This window comes from Somniosus microcephalus, chromosome 20 (assembly GCF_052327205.1).
Source record: "Somniosus microcephalus isolate GS21.2 chromosome 20, FLI_Smic_1.0, whole genome shotgun sequence".
Classification (NCBI taxonomy): domain Eukaryota; kingdom Metazoa; phylum Chordata; class Chondrichthyes; order Squaliformes; family Somniosidae; genus Somniosus; species Somniosus microcephalus.
The window spans coordinates 76861576-76880025 of NC_141006.1; the positions used below are offsets into that span (position 1 = coordinate 76861576).

Below are 18450 nucleotides of genomic sequence, written 5' to 3' on the forward strand. Positions count from 1 at the left end.
TCACACTAAAATAATGAATGCCCCTTGCTCAACATAGGAGCGGGAGCAGGCCATTTATTTATTTTCCTGTTGTATTGGGCATTTCAAGTCCAAATGGTTCCCTGTCAGGTGAGCATGTTTCAGAGTGTAACTGGGTTTACTAGTAACCGATGTTCTCTTTAAGCCGTGCGGCGCCCGCACAGTCGGCTCACCGGCTTTTAAATAGGAAAAAACAGGCATGTGTGGTATTTTGAGTGGACCGCGCATCCCCAAAAGACTAAAGGGAACATTGCCAGTAACCCTAACCCAAATGTGAAATTGTAATTTATCTCCTATAGGTTCACACATTCCACCGCTAGAGAGAAAAAGACAGGGTAAAAATTCATAATGGGTAAAAATCAACGCACGCTACAAACATTTTATTTCAATTAAAAAATTACTCGTGTCATTTATTATTTTAAGAAACTTCAAGAACCCAACTTCCTGTATTTTATTTCAAATACAGAAAAACACTCCTCCACCATCGGTTCATAAACAAAATAAAACGGCCTCCAAATGTAATTCTGACTTCCCAGTCAAAGCCACAAAGCTGGGTGGGCGTGTGTGCTGTGAGGAGGATGCCAAGAAACTCCAGGATGATTTGGACAGGTTGGGTGATTGGGCAGAAGCGTGGCAGATGCAATATAACGTGGATAAATGCGAGGTTATCCACTTTGGTGTCAAAAACAGGAAGGCAGATTATCTGAATGGCAATAGATTGGGAGAAGGGGAAGTGCAACGAGACCTGGGTGTCCTTGTGCACCAGTCGCTGAAGGTAAGCATGCAGGTGTAGCAGGTGGTTAAGAAGGCAAATGGTATGCTGGCCTTCATAGCGAGAGGGTTCGAGTACAGGAACAAGGATGTCTTGCTGCAGTTGTACAGGGCCTTAGTGAGACCACACCTTGAGTATTGTGTGCAGTTTTGGTCGCCTTAGCTGAGGAAGGATGTTCTTGCCATGGAAGGAGTGCAGCGAAGATTCACCAGGCTGATACCTGGGATGGCAGGAATGATGTATGAAGAGAGATTGGGTCGATTGTGCTTATATTCGTTAGAGCTTAGAAGAATGAGAGGGGATCTCATTGAAACTTATAAAATTCTGACAGGACTGGACAGACTAGATGCAGGAAAGATGTTCCCGATGGTCAGGGAGTCCAGAACCAGGGGTCACAGTCTAAGGATAAGGGGTAAGCCATTTAGGACAGAAATTAGGAGGAATTTCTTCACCCAGAGAGTGGTGAACCTGTGGAATTCTCTACCACAGAAGGCAGTAGAGGCCAATTCATTAAATATATTCAAGAAGGAATTAGATATATTTCTTAAGGCTAAAGGGATCAAGGGATATGGAGAGAAGGCAGGGACAGGGTACTGAATTTGGATGATCAGCCATGATCTCATTGAATGGCGGAGCAGGCTCGAGGGGCCGAATGGCCTACTCCTGCTCCTATCTTCTATGTTTAAATGGTTTGAGACTTAGCAGCTTGTCACCAGATGGCATCACAATGTTTACTCAAATTCTTGGAAAACCAAAAGTTCTGCGCAGTTTTAAATCATATTTTCTTTTCCAGCGGCTGTTTACTTACTTGCTCAAAGTCGAATTCTTGTTTTGATGTTGGGATTCAGGGTTCATTGTTTAACCAGAGTAAAGAGACTGTGCGTTTCTCTGTCCTGTCATTCACAGATGTGCCCTTGATGCTGGCACTAGCTACCAAAAATTTCCAAGCGTATTCCATTTTATACCACTGTTATTCCTCATATTAATGAGTTAATAAAACAAGCATTAAAAAATTAACGGTCTCCAAACAGTTCTTCAGCGTAGCCCGGGGCGGTCAGTGCTGTGGAGGCTGCTGCACCTGGGATTGCAGGGCACATGCCACTGATCATAAAGACTACGGGGTGGAGTTTCCACTTTGAGCGTGATTGAGAAAGTGCACCCAAAATGCGCTCGAATGATAAAAATAATTTGCATAATCACAAAGGTAAAATTTTCCCTGAACCAGTGCAATCAGGCAGCGTAATAGAACGGAATTGTTTATTTATTTATTTACATTAAAAAATATTTATTGATGTATTTAAGACTGGCAACCTGGTGCGGTTTTATTAATACAGCTGAAAGTGGGTTTATCACAAAAAATAAAGCATTTTTAACAAGTGTCCAGGCCTCCACCTGTGAGTAACCAGATTTAAAAAATCACAGAAAATTACTTAAAAAATGATACTGAACCATTTACTACTTTCCATTGGTGTTTCATTGGTTTCTTAGTATAAATTAAATATTTTTTGATATGTAAAAACTTTAAAAACGTGCCTACTAGTGCCCGTGCGCCTAAAAAATGAGCACAATATGAAGCTTTCCCGAACCAGCGCCTGATCTGGCTGAACTGATCTTGAACCAGCGCTAAACATCGCGGCAGCTCGAGCGTGAATGGTTTTGGACGCAACTCACTTACGTTTAAAATTCCCATAGCTCTTGCGCCGGTTCGGCCGATTCTGCCCGGATTGTGCTGATATTACTGACGTAAAAGGAGTGGAAACTCTGCCCCTGCATCAGTGACCTGTAGGGGCAGAGTAAACCTCTGCCTGTCAGTGGCCAGAAAAGCTGGCGGTCTCTCCCTCCAGTAGCAGTATTTATCTGCTGATGCTTCCAGACATAGCGACGAAAATCAGAAGTTTAAGTGCAGCTTGTTTGGACACTCATATACTTTACAGTGCTGACACCGACGGTATTGGCAACAGTGCCGTCATTTAACAGGAGCACTGGCTCTCTGGTCGGGCCAGTTTTGGGGTAATAAGTATCTCAATCAGCAACAGCAAGTATGATGACATTTGGTAACAAGGGACTATTAATCTAAGTTAGTTCTCAGTGCTAACAAGTTTTAAAAAAAACAAGTTCTGAAGTTGTTTTACTGTGCTATTGAAATAAACAATGAATCTTTACTGAAACCAGATACTGAAGGAATGTTCTATATATTTAGCAGAAGTTGTTTGAAGCCTGCGGCTGGTTAATCATACAGTACATGGCAACTTCGAAATGACAGGCAGCCCCAAGCCAGAATGAAAACTGAACAGCTTTCAACATGCGTGTTAATGTCAATTTACAGCAACACTCAGGTTCTTATACAGTATCTACTTTAGGCAAAGGATCAGCACTTTGGAGCAGGTCAAATCAATTCACCATTTCGATTCGGAATGGGAAAGTTATTTTACTGAATTGTCCCATTGTCTTAAATATCTTAAAGTCAGACACCGTTACACTTATCAGTGTCCTTTAAATCAATTTTCTTTAAATTTGTGTTTGTGCTTTTAAACTTCATCAGACTACCTGCACTTTGCAAAGAACTGATCAAGGTGACATCAGAGGAAGGAAGTCACATGATGTGTTCGAGTCCCAAACTGTATCTAACTACAGGAAACTCTTTTTTTGTCCGGCACCGACGTGACCAGTTGATCAAAAAGTCCGGATTACAGAGAGGTATACTTTACTAAGGTACGAGAGCCCCGTACACGGCCACAGATCCAGGCGTCCCTGTTGCATGGCAACCAGGTGCAGGAACCCCGGTTACACGGCCACAGATCCAGGCGTCCCTGTTGCATGGCAACCAGGTGCAGGAACCCCGGTTACACGGCCACAGATCCAGGCGTCCCTGTTGCATGGCAACCAGGTGCAGGAACCCCGGTTACACGGCCACAGACCCAGGAACCCCGGTTACACGGCCACTAATATGAAGTGAAACTTATCTGAACCTACTCCTGAATTTTGCCAGTTAACAGAGATTTCCGGTTATTTAGGTGCCGGCAAATCGAGAGTTCCCTGTATTAGTCTTAAAAGACAACAAAGTGGTAACAAGGAATGACTAATGAGGTATTTATATTGCAGAATCAATTCAAGAAGCAGTTCTGTGATACTGACTTACACATTGCGGAGCAGAAAACCCACTGCGTAGGCACAGCGGTTCTGGAAGTCGTGGTTTACAAGTGTTCCTGGCTTGTCATACCTTTTGATTAACTGAAGTTAATGCACGTACACACCAGCAAGAAAAGCAGCACATCACCGTCCTGTATGGCTGGCCGATACCGCTGACTTTTATATTAATTTTGGAAAGCACCTTTGCTTTGAAACACCAGCAAAAACCACCTCTAACTGGGTCCCAGATCCCGAGAGTCAGCAGCATAACCTCGTACAGTGCTGGCGAAGTCAAGCTGTTGTTGGCAGCTGTGTTGTAAGGTAAATGCAGTTTTGCAGACACTGAAAAGTTCAATGATACTTTTATAACATTTAGGATGCTGGGACTATTCAGTATAATAAACTCACCATTAAGTATTCCACACATTTTCGAATCTAGAAATATTATTCTTAATGTATTTTTAAATGGTGAGAGATTGGGAAATGTTGGTGTTCAGAGGGACCTGGGTGTCCTTGTACACGAATCACTGAAAGTTAACATGCAGGTACAGCAAGCAATTGGGAAAGCAAAAGTATGTTGGCCTTTATTACAAGAGGATTTGAGTAAAAGAGTAAAGACGTCTTACTGCAATTATATAGGGCCCTGGTGAGACTACACCTGGAGTATTGTGTACAGTTTTGGTCTCCTTACCTAAGGAAGGATAGACTTGCCATAGAGGGAGTGCAACGAAGGTTCACCAGACTGGTTCCTGGGATGGGGGGATTGTCCTATGAGGAGAGATTGAGTGGACTAGGCCTATATTCTCTAGAATTTAGAAGAATGAGAGGTGATCTCATTGAAACATACAAAATCTTACAGGGCTTGACAGGGTAGATGCAGGGAGGATGTTTCCCCTGGCTGGGGAGTCTAGAACCAGGGGTCACAGTCTCAGAATAAGGGGTCAGCCATTTAGGACTGAGATGATGAGAAATTTCTTCACTCAGAGGGTGGTGAATCTTTGGAATTCTCTACCCCAGAGGGCTGTGGAGGCTCAGTCGTTGAGTATATTCAGGGCAGAGATCGATAGACTTTTGGATATTAAAGGAATCAAGGGATAGGGGGATAGTGCAGGAAAGTGGAGTTGAGGTAGAAGATCAGCCATGATCTTATTGAATGGCGGAGCAGGCTCGAGGGGCTAAATGGCCGACTCCTGCTCCTAATTCTTATGTTCGAACTGGGATCGCCCTCTCTCCCAAGCATTTTACACCATTTTTACCTTTAAAAAGCAATGGCATGTATTTTAAGGATGAATTTGCAATATGCCTATTTTTCTTGTTGCTCAGGGTCTGAAGGGTGTCGTTCAGTTATTTAAAGCAGTGAGTAGCTGAATTGCACAGACCAGAACGTCCTGGGTTTGATTCTCTGACTCGGCTGTGGTTGTTAATCTCAACCTGGGTGCCAGTGGGGTGCTAGGGAGGATGTTTGGTCAACTTCTGACTAGCCAATAATCGGCACTGGAATTACATGTGTGGGAATTTCAGGAGAACAGGGTCAGGCTTGGCTACACAGGCCTCCACAGTCAAATAGCCTGCTGACACTCACGGTCTCGGCTCACGTGAACAATGACTACCATTGTGACAACAACTTGTATTTATACAGCACCGTTAACGTAGTAAAACGTCCCACGGCGCTTCACAGGAGTGTTATAAAAAAATTTGACACCGAGCCACATAAGGAGAAATTCGGGACGAGGTAGGTTTTAAGGAGCGTCTTAAAGGGAGGAAAGAGAGGCGGAGAGGTTTAGGGAGGGAATTCCAGAGCTCAGGGCCCAGGCAGCTGAAGGCTCGGCCGCCAATGGTGGAGCGATTAAAATCAGGGATGCTCAAGAGGGCAGAATTGGAGGAGCGCGGATATCTCGGAGGGTTGTGGGACTGGAGATTACAGAGATAGGGAGGGGCCAGGCCGTGGAGAGATTTGAAAACAAGATACTACCTTCAGAAGGGGAGAAAAACTAGCAAAAAAAATATATTAAATTTTTTTTTTTAGGAATACTATTTTATAGCTAATTAGTAACAGCCTCAAAAATCCTGCTTCTAAAAATAGTGACATTCTACTGGGTTCACAACAAACATTTACAAGAAAGGTATTTAATCCCCATTGTCTAAACCAAAAAGCAAAATCTAAAGCAGAACCCCTGTCCAAGTTCTTCTGCTGCATTCTCTCATGCCAGTCAAGGCCAACTCAGGCACTACTTACTGCTATCTGAGAGTCTAGATCTTTAATCACATCAGCTACTGCTGTAGGCCCAGATAATGAAGAGTTCATTGTGACATGCTGCCTGGAAACAAACAGCAAGGATTAGGCCACAGTAGGGTTAACTGAACTTCCGCACGGTGAAAGCTTTTTTTTTAAACGCCCCTTAGAACAACAAATTAAATATCCTAAAAATCACTGGTGCCGGTTAACACTAATAATGCGGGATTAATTCGCCAAAAAATGTGCCTGATGACAATTTCTAGACTATAAAACTACCACCAGTTTACGATGAAGATGGAATTGAATTGTGTTTAATTTTTTTTTTTTTTTAAAACAGGACTACAATAGCCATGGCGAGATGTGGCTATCCAAACCCAAGTCCTGTTTCCAGGTTTCTTCTTTCTCTCCTCAAAAAAAGATTTTACAAACGAAAAACCTCTGCGGGTGTTGAATGTATTAAACGGAGGGCCTGCTGCTAGAGGTTATAGCTACCTTTAAAAGACTGCAAGCAGGTAAAGAGCGAGGACGTTCAAAAATCGAAGTCTCAGGTTCAATTCTAATCTGTGCGGAGTTGGCCGATTTTAGTTGGCCTTCGTACCCGCAGGCTCGGGGGTTGATAAGCAAATTCATTAGGGCTTCCCTTTCCATTAGACCATGATCTAATGACTGGAGGGGGCACGTGCAAAGACATGATCAGGCTCCGGTGAGTGACCCTCAAGGTCAAATAGCTTGCTGACACTTACGTGAAGAATGACCACCTGGGTGAGATAACAGAGGACTGCTGCTGCCTAAGGCACCAAACCCCAGCAAGAGTCATTACTCTGTATATAGGAACATGGACGGGGGGGGGGGGAATTACAGTTCTGTGAGAAAGGATAAACACATAAAAGCGAAAGTAAACTAGCAGGCTCGAGGGGCCGAACGGCCCACTCCTGCTCCTATTTTTTATGTTCTAACACATTCAGTGCTATTTTTATTGTACTTGCACACCAAACATTTTTTCATTTTCTGCTCACACTAAGCATTTGCCAGTTTCTAGCAAAGTGCAAACATTTTGTCGCACCCCCGCCCCACCAACCAGTCCGGTGCCTAATGAAAGGAAGTGATTTGTAAGTTTAATTGATCAGACATTGTAAACTCATCGAGGTCACAAGTCAACATTTATTGGTGCAGACAGTTTTTACCGACTGAATGCTGAGGAATCGGAGTTTGTTGGAAAGTGTCCACTGCTTTTCTATAATTATTTTTGAACGACCCAATTCCTGATAGAAATTATATATCCAATTTGCAAATTATAGGTTAATGACAAGTTAAATGTTCAAGTGCAGAATGTTTACAGATATACGGACCAGCATGCACAATCTCGAGCATTCCTGCTTTTGAAAGGAACCCAGATTACAATATAACCATTTACAGTAATCGCCGACAGATGCTGCAAACCGTAAAATGAAAAGACATCTTGTCAACGTGGTGAAACCAGTGAATCATCTTCAGGGACCTGTTAATATTCCAGATAGACAGATGTGTAGCTCTGTCCCGTACATTCTGACTACACTCTTCTGGACATTAACCTGAGAGTTTTGTTCCCATATACTCCAAACCTTACAAAGAAACAATCGAGCTTACCTAATCCCTAATAAAAACAGAAAACGCTGGAAAAACTCAGCAGGCCAGGCAACATCTGTGGAGAGAGAAACAGAGTTAACATTTCAGGTCGAAGACCCTTCGTCAGAACTGGAGTTCAGTTCTGTAGAAGGGTTTCAACCTGAAACGTTGCCTCTGTTTCTCTCTCCACGGATGTTGCCTGGCCTGCTGAGTTTTTCCAGCGTTTTCTGTTATTATTTCGGATTTCCAGCATCCGCAGTATTTTGCTATCGTATTACCTAATCCCTATGTGTGATTAAAAAAAAAAATCTTTGGGTATACTTACACTCCAAATGGAGCATTGGTGCAACGCGGCTTAACTTCAAATCAGCGTTAACATTGACTACTGTGCAAAGTTAATTAAGACTCGCTGGAAGAAAATTGTTTTACACTGATGCTACAGCTTTAGCAGCCTTAGCTAGAGTGCCGATATCATCAGGTGAAACTGCCTTGAAGCAGTTACTGAGTTCGATTGGTTCTCAAACAAGTATATTTAAGTTCATCATAATTCTCTCAAAATAAAAATACTGAAGTACCAAGTGTGAAATTCCTTCTTTAAGTAAACATCGTAGGAATAGGGGATTAATTTGTGCCTGCATAATTGAGACCTTTAAACACAGATACGTGCTCCATTAGAAACTGTGCCCATATTCCTTAGCATTGAGAAGAATCTTCTCGGCAGCATTTTCGAGTTACTGTTTCTAGCACTGATATTGGCCATTTCTACAAGATAAAGTTGCAGATTTTTTTGATACAAATCTGGAAAACATATTTCAACAAAAGTCTGCATCACAAAGCTTCAAAGACCATAACCTAACATTTTGAGGCCAAAATAATCTCTTGTTGGCACTTTCTGGGTAGGACATTAATACTAAAGCCTTAATGAATTTTATTGAGGTTTAACATTGGCCTATTATCGAACTGACTCACTGTAGTGGTTATAAAAGGATAAAGCACTGCAGTAGAAGACATTTTATAATTTAACATAATTATATACGTTCAATACTGAGGAGAAAAGACACTGCCCTTCTTTTGCCCAAGTTTTCCATCTGAACTGAAACAATTTCACACACTCGGGTGATGATCTGGCTGAAGCGGAAAATAACATGTCCCACGACTTATGTCCTCCTACTTTAAACTGAAACCATTCTACAGGAAACTTTCGATTAACCGGCACCTAAATAACCGGAAATGTCGGTTAACCGGCAAAATTCAGGAGTAGGTTCAGGTAACTTTTATTACTTGCCTTCCTCCATGTGTTGCTGTGCAAGGGTGTGGCTGCAGCTGTTGCTAAGCTACAGAGACGCTTGCAACTTGTGGCCATTGTTTTGAACCAGTTGCTAAGCAACAGGGTTTGCTGCTTTATACGGAGCTCTCAGCTCCGTATCTTTTACTATAGCTTTCGGTTATCCGGAATTTTTGATGAACCGGCACCACGTCAGTGCCGGATAAAAAAAAGTTTCCTGTACTCACTTGAAGGGCCAGTGGGAAAGTGAACTACACATGTGGTACAAAGCCCATCTTCAATTCCTGGTCTGTGTTGTTAGTTCATCTCGACCGGAATCTTGACTAATCTACTGGAATTTTTTGAGGATGTAACTGGTAGAATAGATAAGGGAGAACCAGTGGATGTGGTGTATTTGGACTTTCAAAAGGCTTTCGATAAGGTCCCGCATAAGAGATTAGCATGTAAAGTTAAGGCACATGGGATTGGGGGCAAGGTATTGACTTGGATAGAAAACTGGTTGGCAGACAGAAAGCAAAGAGTTGGAATAAACGGGTCTTTTTCAGAGTGGCAGGCAGTGACTAGTGGGGTACCGCAGGGATCGGTCCTTGGACCCCAGCTATTCACAATATATATTAATGATCTAGACAAGGGAACTAGATGTAATATCTCCAAGTTTGCAGACGACACAAAGCTGGGTGGGCGTGTGTGCTGTGAGGAGGATGCCGAGAAACTCCAGGCTGATTTGGACAGGTTGGGTGATTGGGCAGAAGCATGGCAGATGCAATCTAACGTGGATAAATGTGAGGTTATCCACTTTGGTGTCAACAACAGGAAGGCAGATTATTATCTGAATGGCAATAGATTGGGAGAAGGGGAAGTGCAACGAGACCTGGGTGTCCTTGTGCACCAGTCGCTGAAGGTAAGCATGCAGGTGCAGCAGGCGGTTAAGAAGGCAAATGGTATGTTGGCCTTCGTAGTGAGAGGGTTTGAGTACAGGAACAAGGATGTCTTGCTGCAGTTGTACAGGGCCTTGGTGAGACCACATCTTGAGTATTGTGTGCAGTTTTGGTCGCCTTATCTGAGGAAGGATGTTCTTGCCATGGAAGGAGTTCAGCGAAGATTCCCCAGGCTGATACCTGGGATTGCAGGAATGACGTATGAGGAGAGATTGGGTCGATTGGGCTTGTACTCGCTGGAGTTTAGAAGAATGAGAGGGGATCTCATTGAAACTTATAAAATTTTGACAGGACTGGACAGACTAGATGCAGGAAGGATGTTCCTGATGGTCGGGGAGTCCAGAACCAGGGGTCACAGTCTAAGGATAAGGGGTGAGCCATTTAGGGCAGAAATGAGGAGGAATTTCTTCACCCAGAGAGTGGTGAACCTGTGGAATTCTCTACCACAGAAGGCAGTAGAGGCCAATTCATTAAATATATTCAAGAAGGAGTTAGATATATTTCTTAAGGCTAAAGGGATCAAGGGATATGGGGAGAAAGCAGGGACCGGGTACTGAATTTGGATGATCAGCCATGATCTCATTGAAGGGCGGAGCATGCTCGAGGGGCCGAATGGCCTACTCCTGCTCCTATCTTCTATGTTTCTAATCTCACTGCTGCCATTAGTCTCAATATTCCCAGGGTAGCGGGGAAAGAAAGAATACTCAGGGTTCCTGCTCCCAATGACTTCTGCTTCAAAGTGCACGTGAATGTTGGGCAAGGACAGAATTGGACTTTGTTATGATGATCTCCTCGGCTGCGTGGTCAAATAGTCTTCGAGCAATCAAAGCAGAGGCTCAGACTTGAAGGATGCCTACTTGGGCAAGGTACCAGAGGGCTGCTAAAACCCATGCAAATGCAACCATAAATCACACCCGACTGGGGAAGTACGAGAGCAAAAAGGAGATAACTGCGAAAAAATAAACCCTTCCATTGTTGGCAAAATTTCACACGGTCATTGGGAACATCTTTGCAGAAATTGTCAATTTTACTCACACAAATATCACATGCTTATTACATACAGTGATGGAAGAAATGCTTTTGATCAGGAAAAACTGCTATTAAAATGGTAGTACTGTATGTCTTAAAATTTGCAGAACTAATTTAGAGGAACTTGTATAAAACTGCAATCCACATTAATTTGCTAATATTTACCTGTTAGCCATATTTAAAATTTAGCTTGCAGATAAAAAAATCTATGCTTTAATGAAAGATTCTGTATGTAGATTTCATACAACTTTACCTCTAAAAATAAAATAAGGATTCTTTAACTCCCAACACAATCTCAGTCAAGAAAAAGCTGCATCTCGCCAACCACACATGGGATACTCAACTAACTGTAGAATGCGATAGCAAAATACTGCGGAGGCTGGAAATCTGAAATAACAACAGAAAAAGCTGGAAAAACTCAGCAGGCCAGGCAAGAAGGGTCTTCGACCTGAAACGTTAATTCTGTTTCTCTCTCCACGGATGGTGCCTGGCCTGCTGAGTTTTTCCAGCTTTTTCTGTTGTTATTTTTAACTGTAGAATGCCATTTTTGCCTCAGTGGTGGGATATACAGGGCACTTCATGGTTATCCATCGCATATACAATTATGCTTTTTTGGATTAAACGTTATTGAGTAACCATAGAATAGTACAGCACAGAAGGAGGCCATTCGGCCCATCGAGTCTGCACCGGCTCTTTCGAAGAGCAATCCAGTCAGTCCCACTCCCTCCGCTCTTTCCCCAGATCCCTGCAATTTTTATCCTTCAAGTATTTATCCAATTCCCTTTCGAAGGCGACTATTGAATCTGCCTCCACCGCCCTATCAGGCAGCGCATTCCAAGTCCTCACCACTCGTTGCATACATTTTTTTTCCCCCTCATGTCGCCTTTGGTTCGTTTGTCAATCACCTTAATTCTGTGTCCTCTCGTTATCGACCCTTCGGCCATTGGAAACATTTCTCTTTATTGAATCTATCTAAACCCTTCATGATTTTAAACACCTCTATCAAATCTTCTCTTAGCCTTCTCAGCTCCAAGGAGAACAACCTCAATTCCTCTAGTTTATCCATGTACAGGAAACTCTTTTTTTACCCGGCACCGACGGGACCGGCGTGGTGCCGGTTGATCAAAAAGTCCAGATTACAGAGAGGTATACTTACTAAGGTACGAGAGCCCCGTACACGGCCACAGATCCAAGAACCCCGGTTACACGGCCACAGATCCAGGAACCCCGGTTACACGGCCACTAATATGAAGTAAAATTTACCTGAACCTACTCCTGAATTTTGCCGGTTAAAAGACATTTCCGGTTATTTAGGTTCCAGTAAAAAAAGAGAGTTTCCTGTAACTGTATTCCCTCATCTCTGGAACCATTCTGGTAAATCTCTTCTGCACCCTCTCCAAAGCCTTGACCTCCTCCCTAAAATGTGGTGCCCAGAATTGGACAGAATACTCTAGCCGAGGCCGAACTTCCTGGCTTTTGTACTCTGTGGCTCTATTTATAAAGCCCAGGATCCCGTACGCTTTATTAACTGCTTTGTTAACTTGTCCTGCCATCGTCAAAGATTTGTGCACAAATAATGGTGCAAAAAACCTTGATACTAAAGTTGTGAAGTGGTTTGCACCTCTTCAGGAGTATTTGAGTGTAAAAGTAAAAAAGGGAGAAAAAAATAGTAATTAAGGAATTAAAAATATATATTTTAATAAATAAAAATTGGCTGTGTTGGAAACTGCCCATATGAGCAAGAAAGAATTGAATGATTTATCAAAATGGACGATGTTGTAAAACTGTAAGGGTTTAATACTGGGTCAGAAAAGTAGAATGAGGAAACAAAATCACATAGAGCATTAGACACTATTTGCAACAGCCATGGCTTGGTGAGTAGCACTCTCGCCTCTGTGGGTTCAAATCCCACTCCAGAGACTTGAGCACAAAAATCTAGGCTGACACTCCCAGTGCAGTACCGAGGGAGTGCCGCACTGAGGGAGTGCCATCTTTCGGATGAGACGTTAAACCGAGGCCCCCGTCTGCTCAGTAAAAGATCCCATGGCACTATTATCCCCGGTGTCCTGGGGCCAATATTTATCCCTCCATCAACATCACTAAAACAGGTTTTCTGGTCATTATCACATTGCTGTTTGTGGGAGCTTGCTGTGCGCAAATTGGCTGCCACGTTTCCTACATTACAACAGTGACTACACTTCAAAAAAGTACTTCACTGGCTGGGATGTTATGGGGTCGTGAAAGGCACTATATAAATGCAAGTCTTTCTTTTATTAAACCTTTGAAGTTAGTGCTTTGCTCCTGACCACCATTGACTTGCATTCAGCCAAGCAGGTCTGGACATTGCTTAACCCAAGAGGAAAATAATTAGGTTTTTTTTTTTAAAGTCAAGTACCAGTATTTCTACATTGACTTTTGAAGTCCAGATTATGTGCGATCGTTCAACTAATGACTCTTTAATAGCAGTAACTTAAAAACAAATATAGTGAGAGACTTGGCTAGACCATACTTGGTGTGCTGTGTGCAGTTCTGGTCTCCACACTACAAAAAATATTTGGAAGCATTGTAGAAAGTACAGAAAAAATTACAATGTCAGAATTGAGGGGTTAGAACTATCAGGAAAGACTGAACAGACTGGGGCTTTTCTCTAGGAAGGAGAAGGTTGATGGGTGACCTAATAGAGGTCTTTAAAATGGTGAAGGGGTTTGATAGGGTAGACATAAGAGTAGATGTTTCCACTTGTGGAGAGTCCAGAACTAGAGGTGATAAATAGAAGATAGTCACTAATAAATGTAATAAAGGATTCAGGAGAAACTGCTTTACCCAGAGAGTGGTTAGAATGTGGAACTCGCCATCACAGGGAGTGGGTGGGGCAAACAGCAGAGATGCCTTTAAGGGGAAGCTAGAGGGAGAAAGGAATCTAACGATAGGGTTAGATGAAGTAGAGTGGGGGGAGGCCCTTGTGGCGTATAAACACCAGCATAGGTCAGTTGGGTTGAAGGGACTGTTTCTGTGCTGTAGATTCTATGTAACACTACTTGATGCCAGCAATGAAATAGAGATCTGTAGCTACATATATACATATACAGGAAACTTTGTGATATCCGGCACCGACGGGACCGAGCTGTTGCCGATCTATCAAAACTGCCGGACATACAAAGTTAATGTTGAAGCATACGGAGGTTTTCATCTCCGTATCGGACAACAAACACTGTTGCTTAGCAACAGCTTCTAAACAGTCGGCTGCAGCTGCAAGTGTCTCTAGCTGAAGCTGTTGCTATAGCTACAGACCATGCAGTGCCTGACTGGGAAAAAAAAAAGAACGAGAACTAAAAAAACTTATAGAAAACGGCTCCTGATTTTTGCCGTTAGATCGAGTATTCCGGACATACAACCTCCGGATAAACCAAAGTTTCCTGTACACACACACACTAAAAATTCAGTTGCAATTCAATGACAAATCAAAGTTTTAACTAGCTGCATGATAAGAACGCTGAATTAGAATATCTACTCTAGAAGGGAGGAGGAGCTCAAATCAAATTATTTTACAACCAAGGATCCACAGCTGAAACATTAAATGATCTCTTCTCTCCACAGATGTTCCCCAGCCTGCTGCGTGTTTCTGTTTTTGTTTCAGATTTCCAGAATTTAAAAAAATTCATTCATGGGATGTGGGCGTCGCTGGCAAGGCCAGCATTTATTGCCCATCCCTAATTGCCTTCGAGATGGTGGTGGTGAGCCGCCTTCTTGAGTACAACTGAGTGGCTTGCTGGGCCATTTCAGAGGGCAGTTAAGAGTCAAGCACATTGCTGTGGGTCTGGAGTCACATATAGGCCAGACCGGGTAAGGGCAGTAGTGAACCAGGTGGGTTTTTACGACAATCCGGTAGTTTCATGGTCGCCATTACTGACACTAGCTTTATATTCCAGATTTATTTAATTAACTGAATTTAAATCCTCAGCTGCCGTGGTGGGATTTGAACTCGTGTCTCTGGATCATTAGTCCAGGCCTCTGGATTACTGGTCCAGTAACACAACCACTGTGCTACCGTACCCCTTGCATCTGCACTTTTTGCTTTTGAATTAAAACAAATCTCTCACCCTAAAATATATATCTGCAGCTACAGGTATTCTTACTACATATATGTAGTAAAAATACATGCAGATAGGCAGAAGCAAAAACAAACTGTGGACGTATACATTGATTGATCGCTCCAGTGAGAAAATCCTACAGAGATAGGGAATTAATATTCTAACCTACAATATTTTAGATAATTGTGCCATATCTTGTAAACACGGTGTGCGTGTGTCCAGTGCTGATATTGTGTATATACACAGTGCTGATATTGTGTATATACAGTGCTGATATTGTGTATATACAGTGCTGATATTGTGTATATAGTGCTGATATTGTGTATATACAGTGCTGATATTGTGTATATACAGTGCTGATATTGTGTATATATACAGTGCTGATATTGTGTATATATAGTGCTGATATTGTGTATATACAGTGCTGATATTGTGTATATACACAGTGCTGATATTGTGTATCTACAGTGCTGATATTGTGTATATATAGTGCTGATATTGTGTATATACAGTGCTGATATTGTGTATATACAGTGCTGATATTGTGTATATATACAGTGCTGATATTGTGTATATATAGTGCTGATATTGTGTATATATACAGTGCTGATATTGTGTATATATAGTGCTGATATTGCGTATATATAGTGCTGATATTGTGTATATACAGTGCTGATATTGTGTATATAGTGCTAATATTGTGTATATACAGTGCTGATAGTGTATATAGTGCTGATATTGTGTATCTACAGTGCTGATATTGTGTATATACAGTGCTAATATTGTGTATATACAGTGCTGATATTGCGTATATATAGTGCTAATATTGTGTATCTACAGTGCTGATATTGTGTATCTACAGTGCTGATATTGTGTATATAGTGTTGATATTGTGTATCTACAGTGCTGATAGTGTATATATAGTGCTGATAGTGTATATATAGTGCTGATATTGTGTATATACAGTGCTAATATTGTGTATATACAGTGCTGATAGTGTATATATAGTGCTGATATTGTGTATATACAGTGCTGATAGTGTATATATAGTGCTGATATTGTGTATATATAGTGCTGATATTGTATATATAGTGCTGATATTGTATATATAGTGCTGATATTGTATATATACAGTGCTGATATTGTGTATATACAGTGCTGATAGTGTATCTAGTGCTGATACTGTGTATCTACAGTGCTGATATTGTGTATATACAGTGCTAATATTGTATATATAGTGCTGATATTGTGTATCTAGTGCTGATATTGTGTATCTAGTGCTGATATTGTGTATATACAGTGCTAATATAGTGTATATACAGTGCTGATATTGTGTATATACAGTGCTGATACTGTGTATCTACAGTGCTGATATTGTGTATCTAGTGCTGATAGTGTATTTAGTGCTGATATTGTGTATATACAGTGCTGATATTGTGTATATACAGTGCTGATATTGTATATATATAGTGCTGATATTGTATTATATAGTGCTGATATTGCAGTGCTGATAGTGTATATATATATATAGTGCTGATATTGTATGTATATACAGTGCTGATACTGTGTATCTAGTGCTGATAGTGTATTTAGTGCTGATATTGTGTATATACAGTGCTGATATTGTATATATATAGTGCTGATATTGTACAATATATATAGTGCTGATATTGTGTATACAGTGCTGTTATTATGTATATACAGTGCTGATATTGTGTATATACAGTGCTGATATTGTGTATATAGTGTTGATATTGTGTATGTACAGTGCTGATATTGTGTATATACAGTGCTGATATTGTGTATATACAGTGCTGATGTTGCCTCCTGTCTGTGTTGAGTCGGGCCTTGTTCAGGCTTCACCAGCTCCAGACCCGGATAAACAAAGTTGTAAAAGAAGCCGCCGCCGCACTACCAGGAGCCAGAGGAAGGAAGCGGAGGAGCGGGGAATGGTGGCGCAGAGCCCGGGGGTGGGAGGGGTAGGAAGCACACTTACCCAGCCGAGCCGCCTCACGCTGAGCCCGCTGCCGAGGCCGAGCCGCCCATCGCTGAAGCCGCCGCCAGACTGGCCACCCGGAAACAGTGGCGGCCGGCCTGACCCCTCACCCCTGACCCCCTGCTCGCCCAACAACAGCCCAGTAGAAAAAAAAACTTACACACACAATCACGCTCATCCCTGGAGGCTGACAACATTATTCAGGGCGATATTTCTTGATAATGAAAATGTTTATTTTTTTAAATTTTGGTTAGGGGTGGGTCATTAGCAAACGCGCATGCGCGGGAGCTGGCGGGGTTGCTTAGCAACAGGCCTCAGGCCTCAGTTTATGAAAGAATCATGAATAAGAAAAGGAACACTCGGCGGCTCAGGCAGCGTCCGTGGCGAGAAAGAGAGAGAAATAGAGTGAAATAGAGAATGATAGCAAAATACCGCGGATGCTGGAAATCCGAAATAACAGGAAAAGCTGCAAAAACTCAGCAGGCCAGGGCAGCATCTGTGGAGAGAGAAACAGAGTCAGCTTTTCAGGTCTGGGACCCTTCGTCATTTTCTGTTGTTATTTCAGGTTTCCAGCCGCCGCAGTATTTTGCTGTTATTATAGAATCACCGCCTTATCTGAGGAAGGATGTTGTTGCATGGCAGATGCAGTATAATGTGGATAAATGCGAGGTTATCCACTTTGATAGCAAAAACAGGAAGGCAGATTATTATCTGAACGGCAATAGATTGGGAGACGGGGAAGTGCAACGAGACCTGGGTGTCCTTGTGCACCAGTCGCTGAAGGTAAGCATGCAGGTGCAGCAGGCGGTTAAGAAGGCAAATGGTATGTTGGCCTTCGTAGCGAGAGGGTTCGAGTACAGGAGCAAGGATGTCTTGCTGCCGTTGTACAGGGCCTTGGTGAGACCACACCTTGAGTATTGTGTGCAGTTTTGGTCACCTTATCTGAGGAAGGACGTTCTTGCCATGGAAGGAGCGCAGCGAAGATTCACCAGGCTGATACCTGGGATGGCAGGAATGACGTATGAGGAGAGATTGGGTCAATTGGGCTTATACTCGCTGGAGTTTAGAAGAATGAGAGGGGATCTCATTGAAACTTACAAAATTCTAACAGGACTAGACAGACTAGATGCAGGAAGGATGTTCCTGATGGCGGGGGAGTCCAGAACCAGGGGTCACAGTCTAAGGATAAGGGGTAAGCCATTTAGGACAGAGATGAGGAGGAATTTCTTCACCCAGAGAGTGGTGAACCTGTAGAATTCTCTACCACAGAAGACAGTTGAGGCCAATTCATTAAATATATTCAAGAAGGAGTTAGATATATTTCTTAAGGCTAAAGGGATCAAGGGATATG

At 42.4% G+C, this 18450-nt stretch overlaps 1 protein-coding gene across 6 annotated transcripts in view; it reads right to left on the bottom strand.

Moving 5' to 3' along the window:
* taf12 (TAF12 RNA polymerase II, TATA box binding protein (TBP)-associated factor) overlaps window positions 1-17188 on the bottom strand; it is a 50379-nt gene extending 33191 nt beyond the window's left edge. For 2 of the 6 annotated variants that reach the window (XM_085963036.1, XM_085963034.1), the window contains exons 1-2: window positions 17100-17188; window positions 6156-6237 (exon numbers count right to left, since the gene is read on the bottom strand). In XM_085963036.1, coding sequence (XP_085819162.1) covers window positions 6156-6224 — 69 coding nt within the window. In that variant the 5' untranslated portion in view covers window positions 6225-6237; window positions 17100-17188. Of the gene's footprint in view, window positions 1-1598; window positions 1618-6155; window positions 6238-17099 lie in introns of those variants that run through there. The other 4 variants (XM_085963037.1, XM_085963035.1, XM_085963038.1 and 1 more) reach the window with 3 other exon arrangements.
* Between the last annotated feature and the right edge of the window lie 1262 nt (window positions 17189-18450).